This window comes from Bufo gargarizans, chromosome 5 (assembly GCF_014858855.1).
Source record: "Bufo gargarizans isolate SCDJY-AF-19 chromosome 5, ASM1485885v1, whole genome shotgun sequence".
Classification (NCBI taxonomy): Eukaryota; Metazoa; Chordata; class Amphibia; order Anura; family Bufonidae; genus Bufo; species Bufo gargarizans.
The window spans coordinates 82,965,816-82,985,200 of record NC_058084.1 but is presented as its reverse complement, the minus strand read 5'-3'; the positions used below and the strand labels follow the sequence as shown (position 1 = coordinate 82,985,200).

The 19,385-nt window shown below is 43.3% G+C and overlaps 1 protein-coding gene across 3 annotated transcripts; it reads left to right on the top strand.

Annotated features, from left to right (window-relative positions):
* Positions 1-35: 35 nt before the first annotated feature.
* On the top strand, positions 36-17,723 carry ZFYVE19 (zinc finger FYVE-type containing 19). Of its 3 annotated transcripts, none has more exons than XM_044294937.1 (8): positions 36-186; positions 2,366-2,487; positions 3,795-3,851; positions 6,022-6,182; positions 8,205-8,350; positions 9,544-9,655; positions 12,495-12,713; positions 17,695-17,723. In XM_044294937.1, exons 1-8 carry the CDS (start codon positions 133-135, stop codon positions 17,706-17,708), a joined length of 885 nt encoding a protein of 294 aa, XP_044150872.1. In that variant the 5' UTR covers positions 36-132; the 3' UTR covers positions 17,709-17,723. The 3 variants fall into 3 exon arrangements, with proteins under 3 accessions (XP_044150872.1, XP_044150870.1, XP_044150873.1); XM_044294935.1 differs by lacking the exon at positions 17,695-17,723 and adding an exon at positions 14,974-15,038; XM_044294938.1 differs by lacking the exons at positions 3,795-3,851; positions 17,695-17,723 and adding an exon at positions 14,974-15,038.
* Positions 17,724-19,385: the final 1,662 nt, after the last annotated feature.

Below are 19,385 nucleotides of genomic sequence, written 5' to 3'. Positions count from 1 at the left end.
CTGCTTTTCCCAGCATTCCACGCTGTAAGGGCAGACTAGACTATTTCCTGAAAGTTGTGAGGTTTGTTACCTCACTGAGGACTGGAGCAGGAGCTGTCAGTGGTCACAGGACATGTGTGTCTGACGCCTGGCATGGACGGAAGGTGCTTCGGTTGTGCTTCCAAGTTTTCTATATTCAAAAAAGAGGTGAGTGTCCATTAGTGACTCCATAGAAGTGCATTGCCATTGATGGCCTCCTGTGTGTGCTCTGTAACTGCAGTGAAGGCTGGTTCTCTAGAAAACCACAATTGTGATAAATGTCTGATGTCAGAGTTTGTGCTTCTGCCTTATTCAGGGAGGAAACAAAGACTGAAACCTGCACCTGCCATTTTAGGGTACGTCACACTAGCGGGTATCGAGTTCCGTCCTAGGGGCTCAATACCGGAAAAACTGATCCGTTTTATCCTAATGCATTCTGAATGGAGAGCGTTCCCTTCAGGATGCATCAGTTCAGTCCCGCTTACGTTTTTCGGTGCATTTTCCTCTCCAGCCAAAAATCCTGAACACTTGCCGGATCCGGCATTAATTTCCACTGAAGTGTATTAGTGACGGATCCGTTCTTCCGGTCTGGGCATGCGCGGACCTTTAAATCTGTGAAAAAATAGATAAATACCGGATCCATTTTTCAGGATGACACCGGACAGACTGATCCGGTATTTCAATGCATTTGTCAGACGGATCCGCATCCGGACCCGTCTGACAAATGCTATCCGTTTGCGTCCGGATCGTATGGAGCGACAGAACTACCTGCCGCCAGTGTGCAAGTACTCTTACATATAGAATGAATCAATGTAAAATGATTTATCTTATTCCGATCCCCCCTTTACAGCTTGTACGACAACTTAGAAGTGCCGCCACAAATCTGCTGGCTTCAGAGCTGAAATCGGCATTCTGCTACCTACCTATCTCTCTCCAATACATCTATCCGAATAGTGGTGTTTTTTGTTTTTTTTTGGTTTTTTTTTTCCATTTATATTCCATAGTGCTGTACACAGATGCTGCTCACAACCTGAATAAAGAAAGTGATTGCCAGAAAGCGGGTGGAAACCGGCGGCTGTAATTACCGTTCTTTTGCTTATGACGACTGTGACATCTCGGACATGCTTTCCTTGTATTAGAGGAGTCTCCATTTATCCGTTCCATGTGATGTAAAGAGTTAAAGAGCGTCTGTCAGCATGATCAACCCTAATAATTGGTTGGGGAGGATCATGCTGAGTGCAACAACCCCTGCCATGTAGCTGTCTGATCACTCATTGTGGACAAAATACGACTTTATTTTTATGACACAGGTGCTTAGAGCACCGAGAGACAGGCCTAACCCCTTGGAGCACCGCTTCCCCTCTACCTTTCAGTCTTAGGCTACATGCACACAACTGTATGTGTTTTGCAGTGTGCAAAAAAAAAAAAACGGATGACATCCGAATGCCATCCTTTTTTTCTTTCTTTTGGGCGGATCCATTGTAACAATGCCTAAAACGGACAAGATTAGGACATGTTATATTTTTTTTTTTTGCGGGGCTACGGAACAGACATATAGATGCGGATAGCACACGGTGTGCTGTCCGCATTTTTTGCGGACCCATTGAAATGAATAGGTCCTCATCCTATCCGCAAAAAAAAAAAACGGAACGGACATGGAAACAAAATACGTTTGCGTGCATGAGGCCTTAGTCACGTGCTCTCTCCCAGTGATAGACAGGGCCAGGCATCAAGCCTGTTCCGATACCTAGTCCTGAAATATTGCGCATGTGCTGACGACATTTCAGTTGGCGCATGCACAGTAGATCTCTTAGGTGCTCCCATGGCTTCATGATCTATGTGCCGCTGCAACGGGCTGATTCACACAACCCTGCTCAGTCCGGTAAACACGATCCATGTGTTCCGCATCTCCCGAACCGGACGCGGCTTCGCTGACCCAAAGTGATTTATTTTAAAAAAAATGTCATGTCTAGCATTTTTTTTTTTTTTTTTTTTTTTTTTTTTTTTTTTTTTTTAGTAAAGTGTCCTCCTGTAATGTGACTGCAGAGCTGCAGAGCTGTAATAAAAAAAATCTGGAGGCAGACAGCGCCGCACACTGTGTAGTGGCCATGGTGAGGTACTACAGCTCAGCTCCCTTTCAAGAGAATTTGCTGGTGCCAAAAATGACACAGTGTCGGGAGCCTTTTGCTTCCCCACCATACACTGCCAGTCTCCGGTGCCACGGCAGCCCGAAGCAGCTGATCATGGGGGTTCCAGGTGTCGGACAGCCAGTGATGTGATATTGATGACATCCACAGAACCCCAATAATGTGATATTAACGATGCATTCATCTGATCTCTTTCCCAGTGTGGCTGCAAGTCCTGTCGGCACGCGTTCTGTGCAGGATGCCTTGCGTTCACAGCAGTTTTACCTGCGTACGGTAACGCCAAGCAGAAGGTCTGCAAGAAATGTCACGACAGTATCAACAAGTGAGTGCTCAAGACAATGGAGGAGATTTATCAAGACCGTGCAAAGGAAAACTGGCTTAGGCTACTTTCACACTAGCGTTTTTTTGCAGATCCGTCATGGATCTGCAAAAACGCTTCCGTTACAATAATACAACCACGTACATCGGTCATGATCGGATCTGTTTGTATTATGTCTTCTATAGCCATGACGGACCCATCTTGGCTATGTTACAGATAATACAAACAGATCCGTTCATGACGGATGCAGATGGTTGTATTATTGTAACGGATCCGTTTTTGAAGATCCATGACGGATCCCCCCAAATCGCGAGTGTGAAAGTAGCCTTACTAATTTTGGCTAAAATTCATTTTTTTCAATCACAAACATCAAAGTGATAAGAATATGGCTTAATGAGTGTTTGTGAGGTCAGGAGATCAGAGATAAGGCTTCACATAAGCCGTCAGCTGATGGAACTCAAGAGGGATCGTCTGCAGGTAGACTGATTTCTGTCCACATGCTTTACAAAAACTGCTGAAAATAATAACCAGAAATGGGCCAACTGACCCAAGAAAAAGTGCACATCCAGAAATGTTAAAAACATATAATTTTATTAGACCATAAAGACACACAAACAGCTTTAAAAATTGTATACAATAGACAAAGTGCTGGTTGACACACAAACGGCTCCCACCGACGTCCACAGGTAAGGACACCATGTAACAAGTCCAGGTTATACAAGAACAAATGGTGGCAGAAAACGGAAAGGACAGATGACAATCTGCGATACAATAATAATAATGTGGCATCGAGACACCTAATACCTGTATAATGTACAGCAAGTAAACCTGGACCTACGTAGGTGGACAAAACTGCTGGAAATGTTTAATAAATGATTTTTAGCCAAAAATGAGTAAAATGCTATCATGAAAAATTGCCTTGAAGGTGTACATGGCCTTTAACTTCTGCTCAGATGGGATCAGTGTGCGGCTGCAGCCAATGACCGGCCTCAGCGGCGTGTCACTGCTGGGTCACATGTCTCTTGGGGACACGTTACTGCTAGAAAAAGCCTGGACAACCCCTTTAAAGCTCACCTGTTACTGTTGGCACTGCAGGAGCTGGGACTACGTAGAAGTTTTGACATTCCTTTATAGACTTTAAAGCCATGTACACCCTTGGAGCGATTTTTTATTTTTTTTAATTAAATTTTAAAAAATATATATTTTTGTAGTAACTTTTTAAGCTTTTTCACAGTACATAGCCAGCTGCTGAGAGGCAGAGTTATCATCCAGCATCATGTTTTTTTTTTTTTTTTTGCTGTTTTTTTTAGTGCCAAAACACCAAGGAACGATGCATCTAAATGGTCTCCACCAGAGAATTACAAGAAGTAAGTATGGATGTTTTTTTTTCACTCAGCGAATTATTATCCCTTCTATGGAAGGTGGCTGCACACAATTGTCCTCCAGGATCTTTGCTTCTTGGGACTGGTCAGAGTCCCAGGCCCTGGTCTCCTGGCACACTATTGTGCAGTGGTGTACCCACCATGGGTGCAGACCATGCTGTTGCTAATGAGGCCTGGGGCATGTTGAGGCCCAGCACTCAACTACTTCTCTTCCCAGCAGTGAATGTGATCCTATGTGTCCTGGATCCAATGCTCTCAGCTGTGTCAGCTGGGGTGGACTGGTCATCGACCCTACAGGGAAACTTCTTAGTGGGTTTATGCCCACGGGGGACACCTGAGCCCTCCTTATGGCCACCAGCCAAGTAAGTAATGATCCAACACTACTAGAGCTGGGGGCATCAAGTACCTATGTTCCTGGCTGGTGGCTACAGGTGCCCTCCTGACTTCTGAATTCAACTGTATTGGAGTAGGAGGACAGAACTAGGTGCTGGCCACCAAAGTGGGGCATCTTCTGGGGCATTACTTTGCTCTGCTGGGGTGGTATTTTGTGCTGCGAAATGATATTCTTGGCTTTGTCTACATGTGTTGGCTGCCTTCTGTCAATGTGGACCCGCCTACAACATGGGGCCACTATTTCCAGGGCCACTTTAAGTTCCCAGTCCACCCCTGTCTGTGAGACCTAAGATTCAAACCGGTTGTTGTTTCGCTCTGTGCTCCTCAGGGCAAAAATGGTGAAAAAATAAATGTTAAACCTTTACTTGCCCCAAAACGCCCTCCTGTGCCCCCCCCCCACACTTTCCCCTAGCGACCATACCATACAGCTCCACTTTTTTGGAGGCTTTTTCTTGTGTTAAAAAATTTCAAAAAGATATGAAATGAAAATGTTAACGTTGTCACAAGCCGGCATATGACAAATACCCATAGGCGTTACTCCGCATAGGAGGCATTTTCAGTTTTGTGGTCAGAGACCAGCTGAGATGGGGTTACCTTCCTAACCTCTTCCTCATTTTCTAGCAATTCAAGATTAGCTAACCCGCCCTTTACTTTCTGATGAATCTGTTTTTCCTCCTGGTCGACCGACCAACATACATGCCAGGCCCCCCCACCTGGTAGACTCCTACCAACAGAGTTGAAATGAGCCCATTTTGGGGCTATGCAATACGATCAGGTGCAGTCAAAAGATCTGCCCAAACCGAAGTGTCCCAGTGGGGCAATGTGCCGCTGGTAAACTAGAAGGACAAGCGGGAGGTCCGTGTACTTACCTCTGTACACACTGACAGATCCAGCCCCGTCCCAGTCCATGGAAGCAGAGCTGACCAGCAAGCCTATCCAGGACTACAATAAGCTTATGGGCGAGGTGGATCTTCCCGAGCAGGTATTGCAGCCTTACAGCGCCCTAAGGAACATAGTACCAAAACTGGTGCTGTACAACGCATTTGTTTTATAAATTATACATTTTTTACACTGACTTTGCATTAAAGGGGTTGTCCAACTTTTATTAGGCGATGGGCTATCCTCTGGATAGGCGGTCACCAGCTGATCGGTGGGGTGATCTGACACCCTGTACCCTCTCTAATCAGTTTTTCGGCTGTAGCTACAGCTCTGTCTACTCTGTAGCGGACTGACCTCGTCACTGCAGTGCTGTTCACTTAGGAATTCCCTAATGTAATGTTAATATGGGACTGCAGGGTATTTTGGATTCCCCCTACTCCCCTGCGGGCACCACTTACTGATGTACTACTCACAGGAGCCGTGGATGGACATCTCTATAACCTCCTATATACGCCTTTCCCGTTCTGATGATGCATAGTTTTTATTAGATTTTTCTAATGGACAGACACAGCGGTTCTGATGATGCAGTTTCTAAATGTAAACTTTAAAGGGGTTATCCCATGATTAATGTAAAAAATAAAAATAAAAAAAATCCGATATCATATAGTACAGGGCAGTTTCTTTCTAACAAACATTCATTGCTAGATTTATTTCAAGCTGGCGGCTTAGGGGACGTGCACATTCTTGGAACTGAGCATGTACTTCCATCTCAGTAAGCAGGACAGAGAAATTAGGAAAAGAGCAAACACCAGGTGGCGCTATAGAGAGATTTTGGGACTTTCTTCTTTTATATATTGCAAGTAAATTGTATTCTTTGTTTCAGGAGAATGGCAGCCCTGGAAGCCAAGCAAAGTCTGAATAAAGAGGGGCAGAAAGGTCAAGGGCAGTTATGTATTGGAAACCACGTCCGGTATCAGGGGTTGTCTCCAGAAGACCAAGCTATTGCAGAACGACTGGCAAAACTCAAGCAGGAAACCAAACCTAGTGAGTAGCAGTAAATATGTCATCTATGTCTCTAGACTACAGATGAGCAAATTTCTTGCCATTGGATATGTGTATGAATCGATTCTACCTGAATGGAACATGTTCCCATTGCCCTGAAAGTCGGTATACAACACTCTGGTCCTCTAGGACTTATATTTATAGGCTTAGGAAAGCTAATTTGAATATCTTTCCCAGAAACCCAGAGGAGCGTTGTCTGGCCTACAATACTCATTCTCTCTATCTCTCTCTCTCCCCTGGCATATTGTGAAAATGCCACCCAGCATTTTATAATCCTAGTCATCAAAGTGTAAAGTTTTGTTAAAAACAATAAAATAAATGAAGTTTGTGGCTAAGTTGGACTGAAGCAGAGCAGAACTAAAGCCCCTCATAGTGTCCCTTGTAGTAATAAAGCCCACCATTGTGCCCCCAGTAGTAATAAACCACCCATAGTGTGCCCCAGTCGTAATAATTCCCCCTGTAGTTTCACAGTAGAATTAAAGCCCCTCTGTCACTGAGAGATATCTGAGAAGCTCTCACAGACGTTCTTCTGAACCTCCTGCTTGAGGTTCTTTTGTTTTGCTTTCGTTTTGTCATCTCGTTAGCCTCTCTCAGCTGTCATGTAGTTGCACTGATTGCATCCCTTTAAATCCCCTCCCATACTGCATCACTTTGCGGTTTATACAACTTCCTGAAGTGTGTACATGCTGGATGCTACAACTGATGCTTCTACAGATAAGTCTGTTCATTTATTTGTGTTTTCCTGTTTGCTTGATCCTAGATGACCCTGACTCCCTCCGTATTAAGTGTAGGGAGCCGGTGGTTGTGTCCCCTCACTATTATAGGGTGTTCAGGTGTCATACAGTCGAGGCACGAGGGCATGCAATTTTCTATCATAGAGATCTTTGCATGGGCTGAGAAGACAGGGAGAGTTTCAGGGCTTAAATAGGGGTCTCCCTTTTGTTCCTTAGTTTCGGATCAAGCCAGTCGGATCCTTTTTTTGTAACTTCTTGTTTTCTGTTACACCATCCGTAACACCCTCATAGTTCCCCCTGTAGTAATAAAGCCCACATAGTGTGCCCCAGTAGAAATAATTCCTCCTGTAGTGGCTCAGTAGTATTAATGCCCCCTATAGTGCCCCAGTAGTAATAAAGCAAACTATAAGACCTTTAGTAGTAATAAAGCTCCAATAGTATTAATGGCCCCTATAGTGCCCTAGTAGTAATATAGCAAACTATAGGACCTTTAGTAGTAGTAAAGCATCTATAGTGTGCCCCCAGTAGTAATATAGCAAACTCTAGCCCCCCCCCAGTAGAAATAAGTCCCCCACAGTGTACCACAGTTTGAGAAGCAGTGATAGTACATGATAAAACAGCCTGACTGCAGCCGCCACTAGAGGGATCTCAGTGCATAGGAATTTATACATTTGCCGTTTAGCTGTAAAAATCTCTGTGCACTGAACGCCTCCTAGTGGCAGCTGCTGGAAATTGCCATGTATCTTTTTCTGAAATGGAAGAAGGATGCCAAGCCTAATTGCAGTTACTCGCTGTTTCTCCATGGTAGGCATTAGGGATGAGCGAATTGACTTCAAATGAAACATCGGGAGTTGATTCGCATAAAACTTTGTTTGAATACTGTACAGTATTAGAATGTATTGGCTCAGATGAGCCGAAGTTATTACTTTGTGAAGTCTTGCAAGACTTCGGGTAATGACTTCAGAAATTAATTTCTACTGTTAACAACCTTTTACCAAACTCGGGTTCCGTTCCAAGGGAGCCAATATCATCGGAGCCAATACATTCGAATACTGTTCGGGCGCTCGCTCCGTACAGTATTCAAATAAAGTTTTATGCGAATCGACTTCGGATGTTTCATCCGAAGTCAATTCGCTTATCCCTAGTAGGTATGCCACTGCCAATAGTATTGAAATATTGAACAGATACAAATGTATGACAAACTTGATAACCTATCTTATTAGATCGCATATCATATTTATGACAGATATCAATCTTTCTCATTTTATAGAAGCAATCCCTTCCACTGCTGAAATAGAGTCCAGGATAGCGGCTTTACGTAAGGAGACACAAGCGCCTGCCCCGTCCTTGCAAGAAATGGAAGATCGACTCGCTGTATTACAAGGGAGGGTTCCACCATCGACAGCAACCAAGCCGGTATTACTGCTTGCTTCCGAGAGACCATATTGTCATTATGCCTAGTTTCGGCAGATTTAAAGGGGTTGTCCAGTTTTTTTAAAGCTCATCTGTGAGCAGATTTGTACCTATGACAAATCTGAAGACATCTGTGTTGGTCTCATGTTCATATGTGCCCACATTGCTGAGAAAAATGAAGTTTTAAGATATGCAAATTAACCTCTAGGAGCAACGGGGGCGTCGCCATTACACCTAGAGGCTCTGATCTCTGATCAGTGGAGGGTCCAGTTTTATGCTTATAATTAATACATAAAATGAAAGTACAATAAAATACCAAGATAGAAATAATTACTGAAATAGCTGATTTTTTTATTTAATTATTTCTATCTAAGTATTTTATTGTACTTTCATTTTATGTATGGGCTGACATATGGAACTCCTTAACAGAGATCATGGGAAATGTTGTTTTTGGTCGGGTTCCTTTAGAGAGCACGAGTCGTTATGATTAACCCTATTAAACCAGCTGCAGGTCCCGGGTCTATGGGAATCAACATCCTGTTGACTGGGCCATATGTGACTGCTGCAGCCAATAAGTGGCCTCAGCGGTCACCTATGCAGTGTAATTAACCCTAAGATCGTGCATTTTTCACATTGACCACTAGGCCTAAAATATGAGCAGAATTCCTGTTCTTTGGGAACAGCCCCATGGGCCGTAGACACAGTGGTCAAGAGGAGACCTCACTGACTTCTATGGTAGAGTTTGCTAGGTGTGATCTGTGCAGAGGTCAGGAGGGAGCAGATAAGCTGTGATATCACCTATTGTGAATGGTGGATCCTGTGTTATCTATACAGAGGTGCTGCCTGTCCTGCCTGTGATATTGTGATAGCGACTGAAAAAGTTACCTGTGCAGAATAGGACGTCTGAACAGTATTAGGCCTCGTGGCCAGTGTGAATACTGCAGGACTTTAAATAGTTTTTAAATATAGAAAATGTAAACAAAAATTCTGGAAAAAACTGGATTTAAACAATAGGTCATGTTCTGATAGTTGATGTATTTGTTTTCCTTGTACGGTCTGTATATGTAGAGTACTCGTTACTCAATACTTACCCCTGGAAAAAGGTAGCAGGAGTTAACAAGCAGTGGCGTTCCTCTACAATATATATTTGACTCCATTTTTTTATGTGTGGTTTTTATTTTATTTTTTATTTGTAGCAACATCAAGCACCTGATACCAGAAGCCAAACACAAAAAGTAGACGACCTGCTAACCCAACTGAAAGATGAGGTAGCCATAGATCAAAAGTGTGACCCAGATCCTCAGCAAGGTAAGTAAATATACACAGTAAGGAAGAACTCCCGCAAACATTTTTATTCTCTGACCTGCTAGAAAGGTACATGATGTAATCAGTAATGAAGTAATCTTCTCACCAGTGAGTGTATTTATGAGTTATAACCTCCCTTCTACTTCTCAGCTGTGTCATGTGATCACATCTCCAACTGACACAGGACAGGAAGTCAGTTACTTCTCCATTCATTTCTATGAGACTGGCATTAAGGCTCCCATAGGAATACATAGAGCAACTGGCTTCCTGTTCACATATAAGATGTTGTGCGAAATGGAGTCAGACTGTTGGTCACATGACACAGCTGAGGATCAGAAGGGAGGTTATATCTCACAAATACAGACACTGGTAAGAAAAGTACTTTCACTACAGATTACATCATGTACCTTTTATAGCAGGTCTAGGAATAAAAGTTTTTGTGCCACTTTACCTTTTATTCATTTATCTTGATGGATTTAATAAAAAACAAAAAAAATTACAGTTCACCTCTAATCAAAACGTCAAGTGACTTTATAATGATAATCCAAAACGTGTTCTTTCAGAGGATACAAAAACATGCACAATTAAAGGGGTTGTCCAGGATTAGAAAAACATTTCTGCTTTCTTCCAAAAACAGCACCCCCCTTGTCCACAGGTTTTATGTAGTATTGCAACTCTGCTTCATTCACTCCAATGGAGCCAAACTGCAATACCCGACACAGCCGATGGACAAGGTGGTGCTGTTTTTGAAAGAAAGCAGCAGTTTTTCTAATCCGGGACGACCCTTTTTAAAGGAAATCTTTCACATGGGTTACCAATATGAAAGTACAACTATTGCCATGTAGAACAAAATACCTTATTTTTTTATGCACCCTTCATTCTGCATTTCTGGCTTTCATTTTTGAGTAAATCCACTTTTTGTATTATGCAAATTAGGCAGTAAGGTGCCCAGAGGGGCATTATCTTTCTGGTGCCCAGGAACGCCCCCCTCTAGTGCCCAGCCCGCTCTCCATCAGAGCCCAAGCACGCCTCTCCAGGGCCGAAACTACACGCCCACCAGCATTTTTTTTACTTAGGTTTTTTTATGCTTTCCTATGCTCTTTTGATGATCCAAAATATATGATAATCGAGCACCTTTTTTGTGTTATTGATGCCAGATCAAAGAAATCTTAGGGCTAGTTCACACTGCGGATTCTTCTTCGAAGGCAAAAGCTGCCACGTATTCCACGTCAGAAACCCGCTTAGAGTTTGGCCCGTTTGAATGGAGCTAAACCATGTGTTTCCAGTCACATCCATCAGAAGACTTTTTTTAGATCATAGAGAAGGCACAAAGAAAGCCAAAATTGATAAAAATAAGTAAAGCAGGGTAGTTATTCACCTTCTCATGTAGATTTGGAAATGCGTGCCACAATTTCACTTGCCATAGTGGGAAACGAGTGATAACATTTATGTCATATTAAAGAGGACCTGTAACATTTGACACGTCTGTTTTTAGTAACTACTTGCATTACCCATGTACTAACAATTCTGGAGCATCGTGTCTTATGACTCTATGTTGTGCCATTCCTCTATTATTCCTGCTAGAAGTTATGAATGAATGAACTACTAGCCATTTGCAGTGAAGTTCCAAATGGGTGTTAACAGTTTGACACTGGCAGCACTGGTTGGAGTCAGATCGTGCAGGGACACCCCCTCAAATGGTAACACCCATCTGGACCTTAATTGCAGACTGCTAGTAATTTATTGATAAGTTCTAGAAGGACTAATAGAGGAATGACACAGCATAGAGTCCTATGAATAGATGCTTTAGAATTGTTATTACATGGGGAATGCCAATAGTTACTAAAACCGTATTACATGTATCTTGTTGGATAATGAAGATGCATGATCCTGCAGGATAGAATGCCTTATATAGATCCTGCAGGATAGCCATTAAAAGGTCATCGTCATTTAACTCTCTAAGAGGAGCCATCATCAAAATGCTGCAGCCCCTCTCTTTTGGCAATCAGTGGAGTTCCCACTGCATGAACCCCTAAGGGTGGTACACGTGGCATAAATGCTGCCATTTGTGTGGAGAATTCGCAGCATTTACAGTACAATCAAGGTGGATGGAAACCTCACAGCATAGACTGACTTGCGCTGCATTTTTTCAGTTCTCAGCATGTCAATTTATTCAAAGATGAAAAACCCATAGCATTTTCTCCAGCCAATTTTAGAAGATTTTACACATTTTTGGCCAGATCCAAAACACTCGCCCTTGGGACCATACTCTAAACTCAGACAGGTCTATCAGCAGATCTGATCAAACTAATCTGCTGCCTGCCGTAGGTAGAGACTGGAAAGAGGAGGACAAACATACTTATTGTGAAGCTTTTATCTCCAGGAGTAGTGTGATTATGAAGTTTTATTCTGCTCCTGCAAGCGCTCGGGAAGGGGCTTCACTGTGAAGTGCATTCAGCTGCTTCACAGCCCTCCCCTCTGCATGGCAGCTGTAGTGTTCTCCTGGTTGGATGCTACAGCTGTCGCTCAGAACAGAGGGGAAGAACTATGAAAGAGCTCAATGCTGAAAGCACTTCACAGTGTGGCCCCTCCCTGGGCATGTGCAGCAGAATCTAGCATAACAAAACTTCATAATCACCCTACTCCTGATGATAAAAGGTATGTTTGTCCTGTTCTCCCCAGCCTCCACCTACTGCTGGCAGCAGTTCAGCAAGGTCAGAACTTCTGACAGACTCCCTTTTTAAAGATTTAGCCATTTGTTTAAATGCAGAACATTTTTTCCACTTCTCCTGGTGACAATATGTATATTTGTGTTTCTGATATGGTATGATGTCATTTCCAGAATTCCCTTCTCAACCTGTAAATGACCTGGGTAAGGCGGATAATGTGGATGGCTGGACGGGCCTTTATACTGAATTAGATGCGGCACAGCTGGAAAAGGAAAAAGAGAGGATTTTGAGCAAAGCGGCAATAGAACTACAAGATGAGAACACAAGGCAAGAGAAAATGTTGGAGATAGCGAAAAGGCTGGCAGCGTTACAAGGGAGAGATCCTGAGAAAGGTATGTACATAGCTATTGATGACTGTTTAACATACTGTATACGTCATTTGTATACCTTTTACACATAAGACAGAAACTTAAAGGGGTGTTCCAGTAGTTTGAAGTTATCCTGTATCCCTACCGCTGGAACCCCCTCCGATCACGAGAATGGGGGCCACATATCCCCTGCAGCCTCCCTGAAATGGAGAGAGAGCGGCTGGTCGGCATGCGTGCAGCCGCTCCATTTATCTCTATGGGAATTCCAGAGATGGTGGAGCACTGTACTCGCCAATCTCCGGAATTCCCATAGAAATGAATGGAGCGTCCATGCGCATGTGTGACCATTAATTTTAGGGGGGTTGCAGGGGGTATGGGGCCCCCGTTCTGGTCATTGTGGGGGTCCCAGCGGTACTCTCCCTGTAGACAGATTCTGTCGGTCATTCATACTGCACATTTTCTGCAACGCCAGCGGGCTTGAACATTGGTTGGAATGGCGGAGCACTGATGCGTACACTGCTCCTGCGCTGTAGAAGATAGGTAGGGTATACAAATGACCAGGGCGCTCTGTCCATCGCATCATTGAACGCCGTATAATGCAGTCGCTTTACAGCGCAGAACGGGGATCGCAGCCCAAACAGAAAGCAGAGCATAATTAGTAAGTTACCGTAATTTTAAATTATGAAGACATTTTCAGTACTCCGATTTCTTACAATATAGGTGTGTCTGCTCCTCCTCTCATTGGTTGCTTGACGCACATGGAAGTGACTAGGAGCAGCACACCATATGTGCAGAGTCTGCGCTTCTGAACATAGATGCCCAATGGTAGGTTTAGTGTAGGACCTGCCTGACTGAGACCACCTTGGCGCGGGTAGGCGGGCACAGATGTGTTTTGATCAAAATATATTGGCTAAGAGACTCAGATTTTATTACATCAGAGTGAGGGCTTAGTCCATATATAATGCTAGCATCTATTTTGTTAGTGCACTATTATCTTTTTTTTTTTCTGTGATTTCTTTTCACCTATATTTCGCCTATATTTTTTAACGTTTTTATACTGTTATCCTATTTCATTATCCAAATTTTTATGCTAGATTAAAGGGTAGCCATCTTGCCTGAGCCGCTGTGAACAGCATTTAGAGAGATGCTTTACAGCAGCCACATGGACTATAGATACAGTGATCAGAAGCGGATGTCATGGTTTTTTATTGGACAAGAAAAGCAGAAAAAATGGAGAGGGGTTTCTAGGCAGAACAAGTAAGGGAAGGAATTGGGGGCGCCACAGAGAACAGCGGTTAAAGTGAGGGGCTACCTTCTCAGTATAAATAAATGTCACAGGAGATCGGTTACTGGGCAGCTGCACTTCCACCTCTGTATTGATGGAAATGCGTGGTCGTCCAACACCACAATAAACTGGAAGCATATGTAAGTAAAATAATGGTTGTATCAAAGACTCGTGTCCATACAGTGAAAACAGCGCTGATGTGTCAAGGAAGTATTCACTCTACTTGAGAGGGGGGCTTACAGGGGGAGCACATAACCTGCCCCCACTCCGCTCACCCCAGACTCAAAATGTTGTGGATATACTTTATCACAAAATCTACGCGTTTCGAGGAATAACAATGCTCTTCCTCAGGAGTAGGCAAATAAACATAGAAATCAAAGGCAACACACGTACTTGTATACGTCTCCAGATATTTCTACTACCAGTCGTCATCCTGTGTCATTTGGAGACTACAATTTGCACTTCTGAAATGGAAGTACGCGTGACATAACCTCCGGTAAGGAGTCAGGAGGAACGGGGGCGTTCCAGTGTACAGAGCATTGCGCACATATCCGGTGGTACAATAAAGAGACGGGAGGGCTGGATGTGCTTCATCCCGGAGCCCAGACAGCGCTGGTCCAGGAGGCTGAGAAGCATCTCTGCGTTTCATAGCGAGTTCCACCGTGAGGCGCTAGAGACTATAGGTGGTTAAGGACTGCATTTTATATAATTCTGTCTATAGTTTCTTGGTAATATTTACACATTTATAGTTTATTCTTATGGCAGATTGATGAACAAGTGCCCCTTTATCCATATTTATTCTGGATATTTTCCTTTTTCTTTTTTTTCCTTTTTTTTTTTTTTTCTTCTTCTGTTCTTTTCTTCTATTTTATGCTGTTTTCATAGTTCCCAGATGTTCACACACCATTGAAATTGGATAATTTTTTTTAAATGTGAGAATTATCATGTTCTGTAAATATCTTTTTATGTGACGATTCACCACCACATTATTATATTCAGATAGACTGAGGATTCCTGCCAGCGGTGCCGCAGTCCTAAACCACCTATAGTCTCTAGCGCCTCACGTGGAACTCGCCATGAAACGCACAGATGCTTCTCAGCTTCCTGGCCCTGCGCTGTCTGGGCTCCAGGATGAAGCACATCCAGCCCTCCCGTCTCTCTGTTGTACCACCGGCGCGCATTGCTCCTCACACTGAAACGCCCCCAGCTCTTCCAGCTCTTTACCGGAAGTCACGCGTACTTCCGTTTCAGAAGCGTGAATTGTAGTCTCTAAATGACGCAGGATGAGGATTGGTAGTAGGAATATCTGGAGACGTATATAAGTACGTGTGTTGCCTTTGATTTCTATGTTTATTTGCCTACTCCTGAGGAAGAGCATTGTTATTACTCGAAACGCGTAGATTTTGTAATAAAGTATATCCACAACATTTGGAGACCGGGATCCATCTTGAGACTGGTTGTATGATCAATGTCTACAAGGGGTGCTGGGGCACGTTATGTGCTCCTCCCATAACCCCAAGAGCCTTTTGATACAACCTTTTTTTTTTTTTTTTTTTTTTTTTGCCTTTTGTAGTCTTGCTGTTAATTGACTTCTGAGAGAGTTTTCTAGGCATGCTCTGTGACCTGTACAGAGGTCATTTTTCAGGGAGTTGGTAGATAAGCTGTGACCATCACCTATTATTGGTAGTATCGTTACCTTCCGTTGTAATCCTGCCTGTCATGATAATGAGATGACTGATGAGTGGAAAATAATAATAAAAATTCACCAAAGGTATTTTTAATTTAAAGACCTAATGTAAACAATAGTTCATTTGTGATGACACATTACCATTAGGCTACATTCACACGACCATATGTGTTTTGCGGATCCGCAATTTGCAGACCGCAAAACACATACGGTCGTGTGAATGTAGCCTAATGGTAATGTGTCATTGTTACAATTGTACACATTGTAACAATGCCTATCCTTGTAAGCAAATTGGACAAGAATAAGACATGTTCTATCTTTTTTTGCGGGGGCTACGGAAGGGACATACGGATGCGGATAGCACACAGAGTGGTGTCCGCATTTTTTGCGGACCTATTGAAATTAATGAGTCTGCATCCTATCCGCAAAAAAACTGAACTGACACGGAAACAAAATACGCTTGTGTGAATGTAGCCTTAGGGTAGGAGGCCACCTCTCCATTGATTTTATTGAAAAGCAGACCGCTTTTAGTTGGCATATGTGGGACCTCTGTTGTCCTGGTCGATGCTAATACCACCTCTGAACCTCTGAAATTCTCCCCTGTCATGCATTTATAGTATTTGGATGGAAATGCCCCTTGAAAAGTGGACATCTGAAACCAGTTGTTTCTCCTCTAGTAAATGTGTCCACCATTCTCTCTTACTCCTGTGCCCGTTGCTATACCATGCTCGGGAGGGATTAGAATGACAGCAGGTTTACAGACGTGGAACTGGACAGAGCCCTGAGTGCCACTGATTCTCGGATTTCACGGTGGTTCTTAAATTCCAGTTTCAACTGTGTATAGAAGCCATTCATGTCTAGGTACAGATGTCCTCACAGACCAGAAGAGAACCTGTACTTGGTCACACGTTTGCAGCAGCTAATTGCTGGAACGTCACTGCTGAGTCAGTGGGGGACATTTACTAAAGGTTTTACGCCACTGTTGTGGTATAAAAAATTGGAAATGATGGCGCATGCTATAGTTTCCCCATAATTTGTGACTTTCTACAGTGGCAAGAAAGGGGCAGGGCTTAGTGGGAGGGGCGGGGTTTCACATGGCCCGCCCAATTTACTATAACATAGTACATAAGGCCGAAAAAAGACATCTGTCCATCCAGTTCGGCCTGTTATCCTGCAAGTTGATCCAGAGGAAGGCAAAAAAAACAACTCTGAGGTAGAAGCCAATTTTCCCCACTTAAGGGGAAAAAAATTCCTTCCCGACTCCAATCAGGCAATCAGAATAACTCCCTGGACCAACGACCCCTCTCTAGTAGCTATAGCCTGTAATATTATTACGCTCCAGAAATACATCCAGGCGCCTCTTGAATTCCTTTATTGTACTCACCATCACCACCTCCTCAGGCAGAGAGTTCCATAGTCTCACTGCTCTTACCGTAAAGAATCCTCTGCTATGTTTGTGTACAAACCTTCTTTCCTCCAGACGCAGAGGATGTCCCCTCGTCACAGTCACAGTCCTGGGGATAAATAGATGATGGGAGAGATCTCTGTACTGACCCCTGATATATTTATGCATAGCAATTAGATCTCCCCTCAGTTGTCTTTTTTCTAAAGTGAATAACCCTAATTTTGATAATCTTTCAGGGTACTGTAGTTCCCCCATTCCAGTTATTACTTTAGTTGCCCTCCTCTGGACCCTCTCCAGCTCTGCTATGTCTGCCTTGTTCACAGGAGCCCAGAACTGTACACAGTCCTCCATGTGTGGTCTGACTAGTGATGTGTAATGTGGCAGGACTATGTTCTTATCACGGCATCTATGCCTCTTTTGATGCAACCCATTATCTTATTGGCCTTGGCAGCAGCTGCCTGACACTGGTTTATACAGCTTAGTTTGCTGTTCACTAAAATTCCTAGATCCTTTTCCATTCAGTAGGGGGATATGTACCAGAAACAGTACAGTAATGGCATACCTTCTTGGCGCAAACACGACTTCAATGGATGTTGGTAAAACTTTTTATTTTTTTAATTAATATTAGGTAATAAGCGATAACGTGTTTCGGAGTAATTATACCCTTTTCTCAAGTCTGTGGGGTCCGTGCCGATGCAGAGAGGGAAGCTTCTCACATGTGGATGATCCAAACTTTGGGATCCAAACAGCCGCAGACAGCGCGCCGCTGTTTCTGGTACATATTCCCCTACTGAAACTCCTTCAGAGAACCGGCCACTCCACTCACGAGGATTGAGAGGTACCGGCAGCACCGACCTACCGCCAGCACGAATATTGTGCCTTTTTGATGCACAACATCAAAAGGTGAGCACAAAAATTGGCAACCCCTTTTTCTCCTAAATACCTTTTCAATCTCACTACCCTATGAGTGCCTCTCCCTTTCTTGCCACACGTACCTAGATCCTTTTCCATGTCAGTGTTACCGAGTGTTTTACCATTTAGTATGTACGGGTGACTTGCATTATTCCTTCCCATGTGCATAACTTTACATTTGTCAGTGTTAAACCTCATCTGCCACTTATCTGCCCAAGCCTCCAATCTATCCAGATCCCTCTGTAGTAGTATACTGTCCCCTTCAGTTACTTTACACAGTTTAGTGTCATCTGCGAAAATTTATATTTTACTATGCAAGCCTTCTACAAGATCATTAATAAATATATTGAAGAGAATAGGGCCCAATACTGACCCCTGAGGTACCCCACTAGTGACAGTGACCCTATCTGAGTGTGTACCGTTAATAACCACCCTCTGTTTTCTATCACTCAGCCAGTTACTTACCCACTTACAGACGTTTTCTCCCAGTCCGAGCATTCTCATTTTATATACTAACCTTTTATGCAGTACAGTGTCAAATGCTTTGGAGAAGTCCAGATACACGACATCCATTGATTCGCTGCTGTTAAGTCTAGAACTTACCTCATAGAAACTGATTTAAATTAGTTTGGCATGACCGATCCCTCACGAAGCCATGCTGATATGGCGTTACTTGCTTATTTCCGTTGAGACGCTCTAACATAGCATCTCTCAGAAAACCTTCAAACAGTTTACCCACAACAGATGTTAAACTTACCGGCCTATAGTTTCCAGGCTCTGTTTTTGGACCCCTTTTGAATATTGGCACCACATTTGCCATGCGCCAATCCTGTGGGACATTCCCGGTCAGTATAGAGTCTGCAAATATCAGAAATAAGGGTCTGGCTATAACATTACTTAATTCCCTTAGGATACGGGGGTGTATGCCATCTGGTCCTGGCGATTTGTCTATTTTAATCTTTTTAAGTCGCTGTTGTACTTCTTCCTGGGTCAGACAAGACACTTTTAATGGCGAATTTACTTTTACATTCTGCATGTCATCTGACACAGAAGTGTATAGGGCCTCCAATTTCATACATGTTTGTTTTCCATCTTAATTATATGAGATATGACAGACAGAAAGAAATTGTGTTGAATTGAATGCTATATTACTAGGGGCGGACTAGTCATAGATCCTACAGGGAAATTTCCCGGTGGGCCAATGTCCAGGGGGCTGCCTGCGCCCTACTAATGGTTGCTAATCAGGTGCATAATGATCTGATCTCTCAACATTAATTAATTAATGTAGGAGTATCAGGTTCTTATACACCTGGTCCTCACCGCCCTCAGAACAGTGAAACCATTAAATACTGCAGTAAAGGTGGTGGTATTTTGTGCTGCACTGTGGTATCTGGCTCTGCAGAGGCG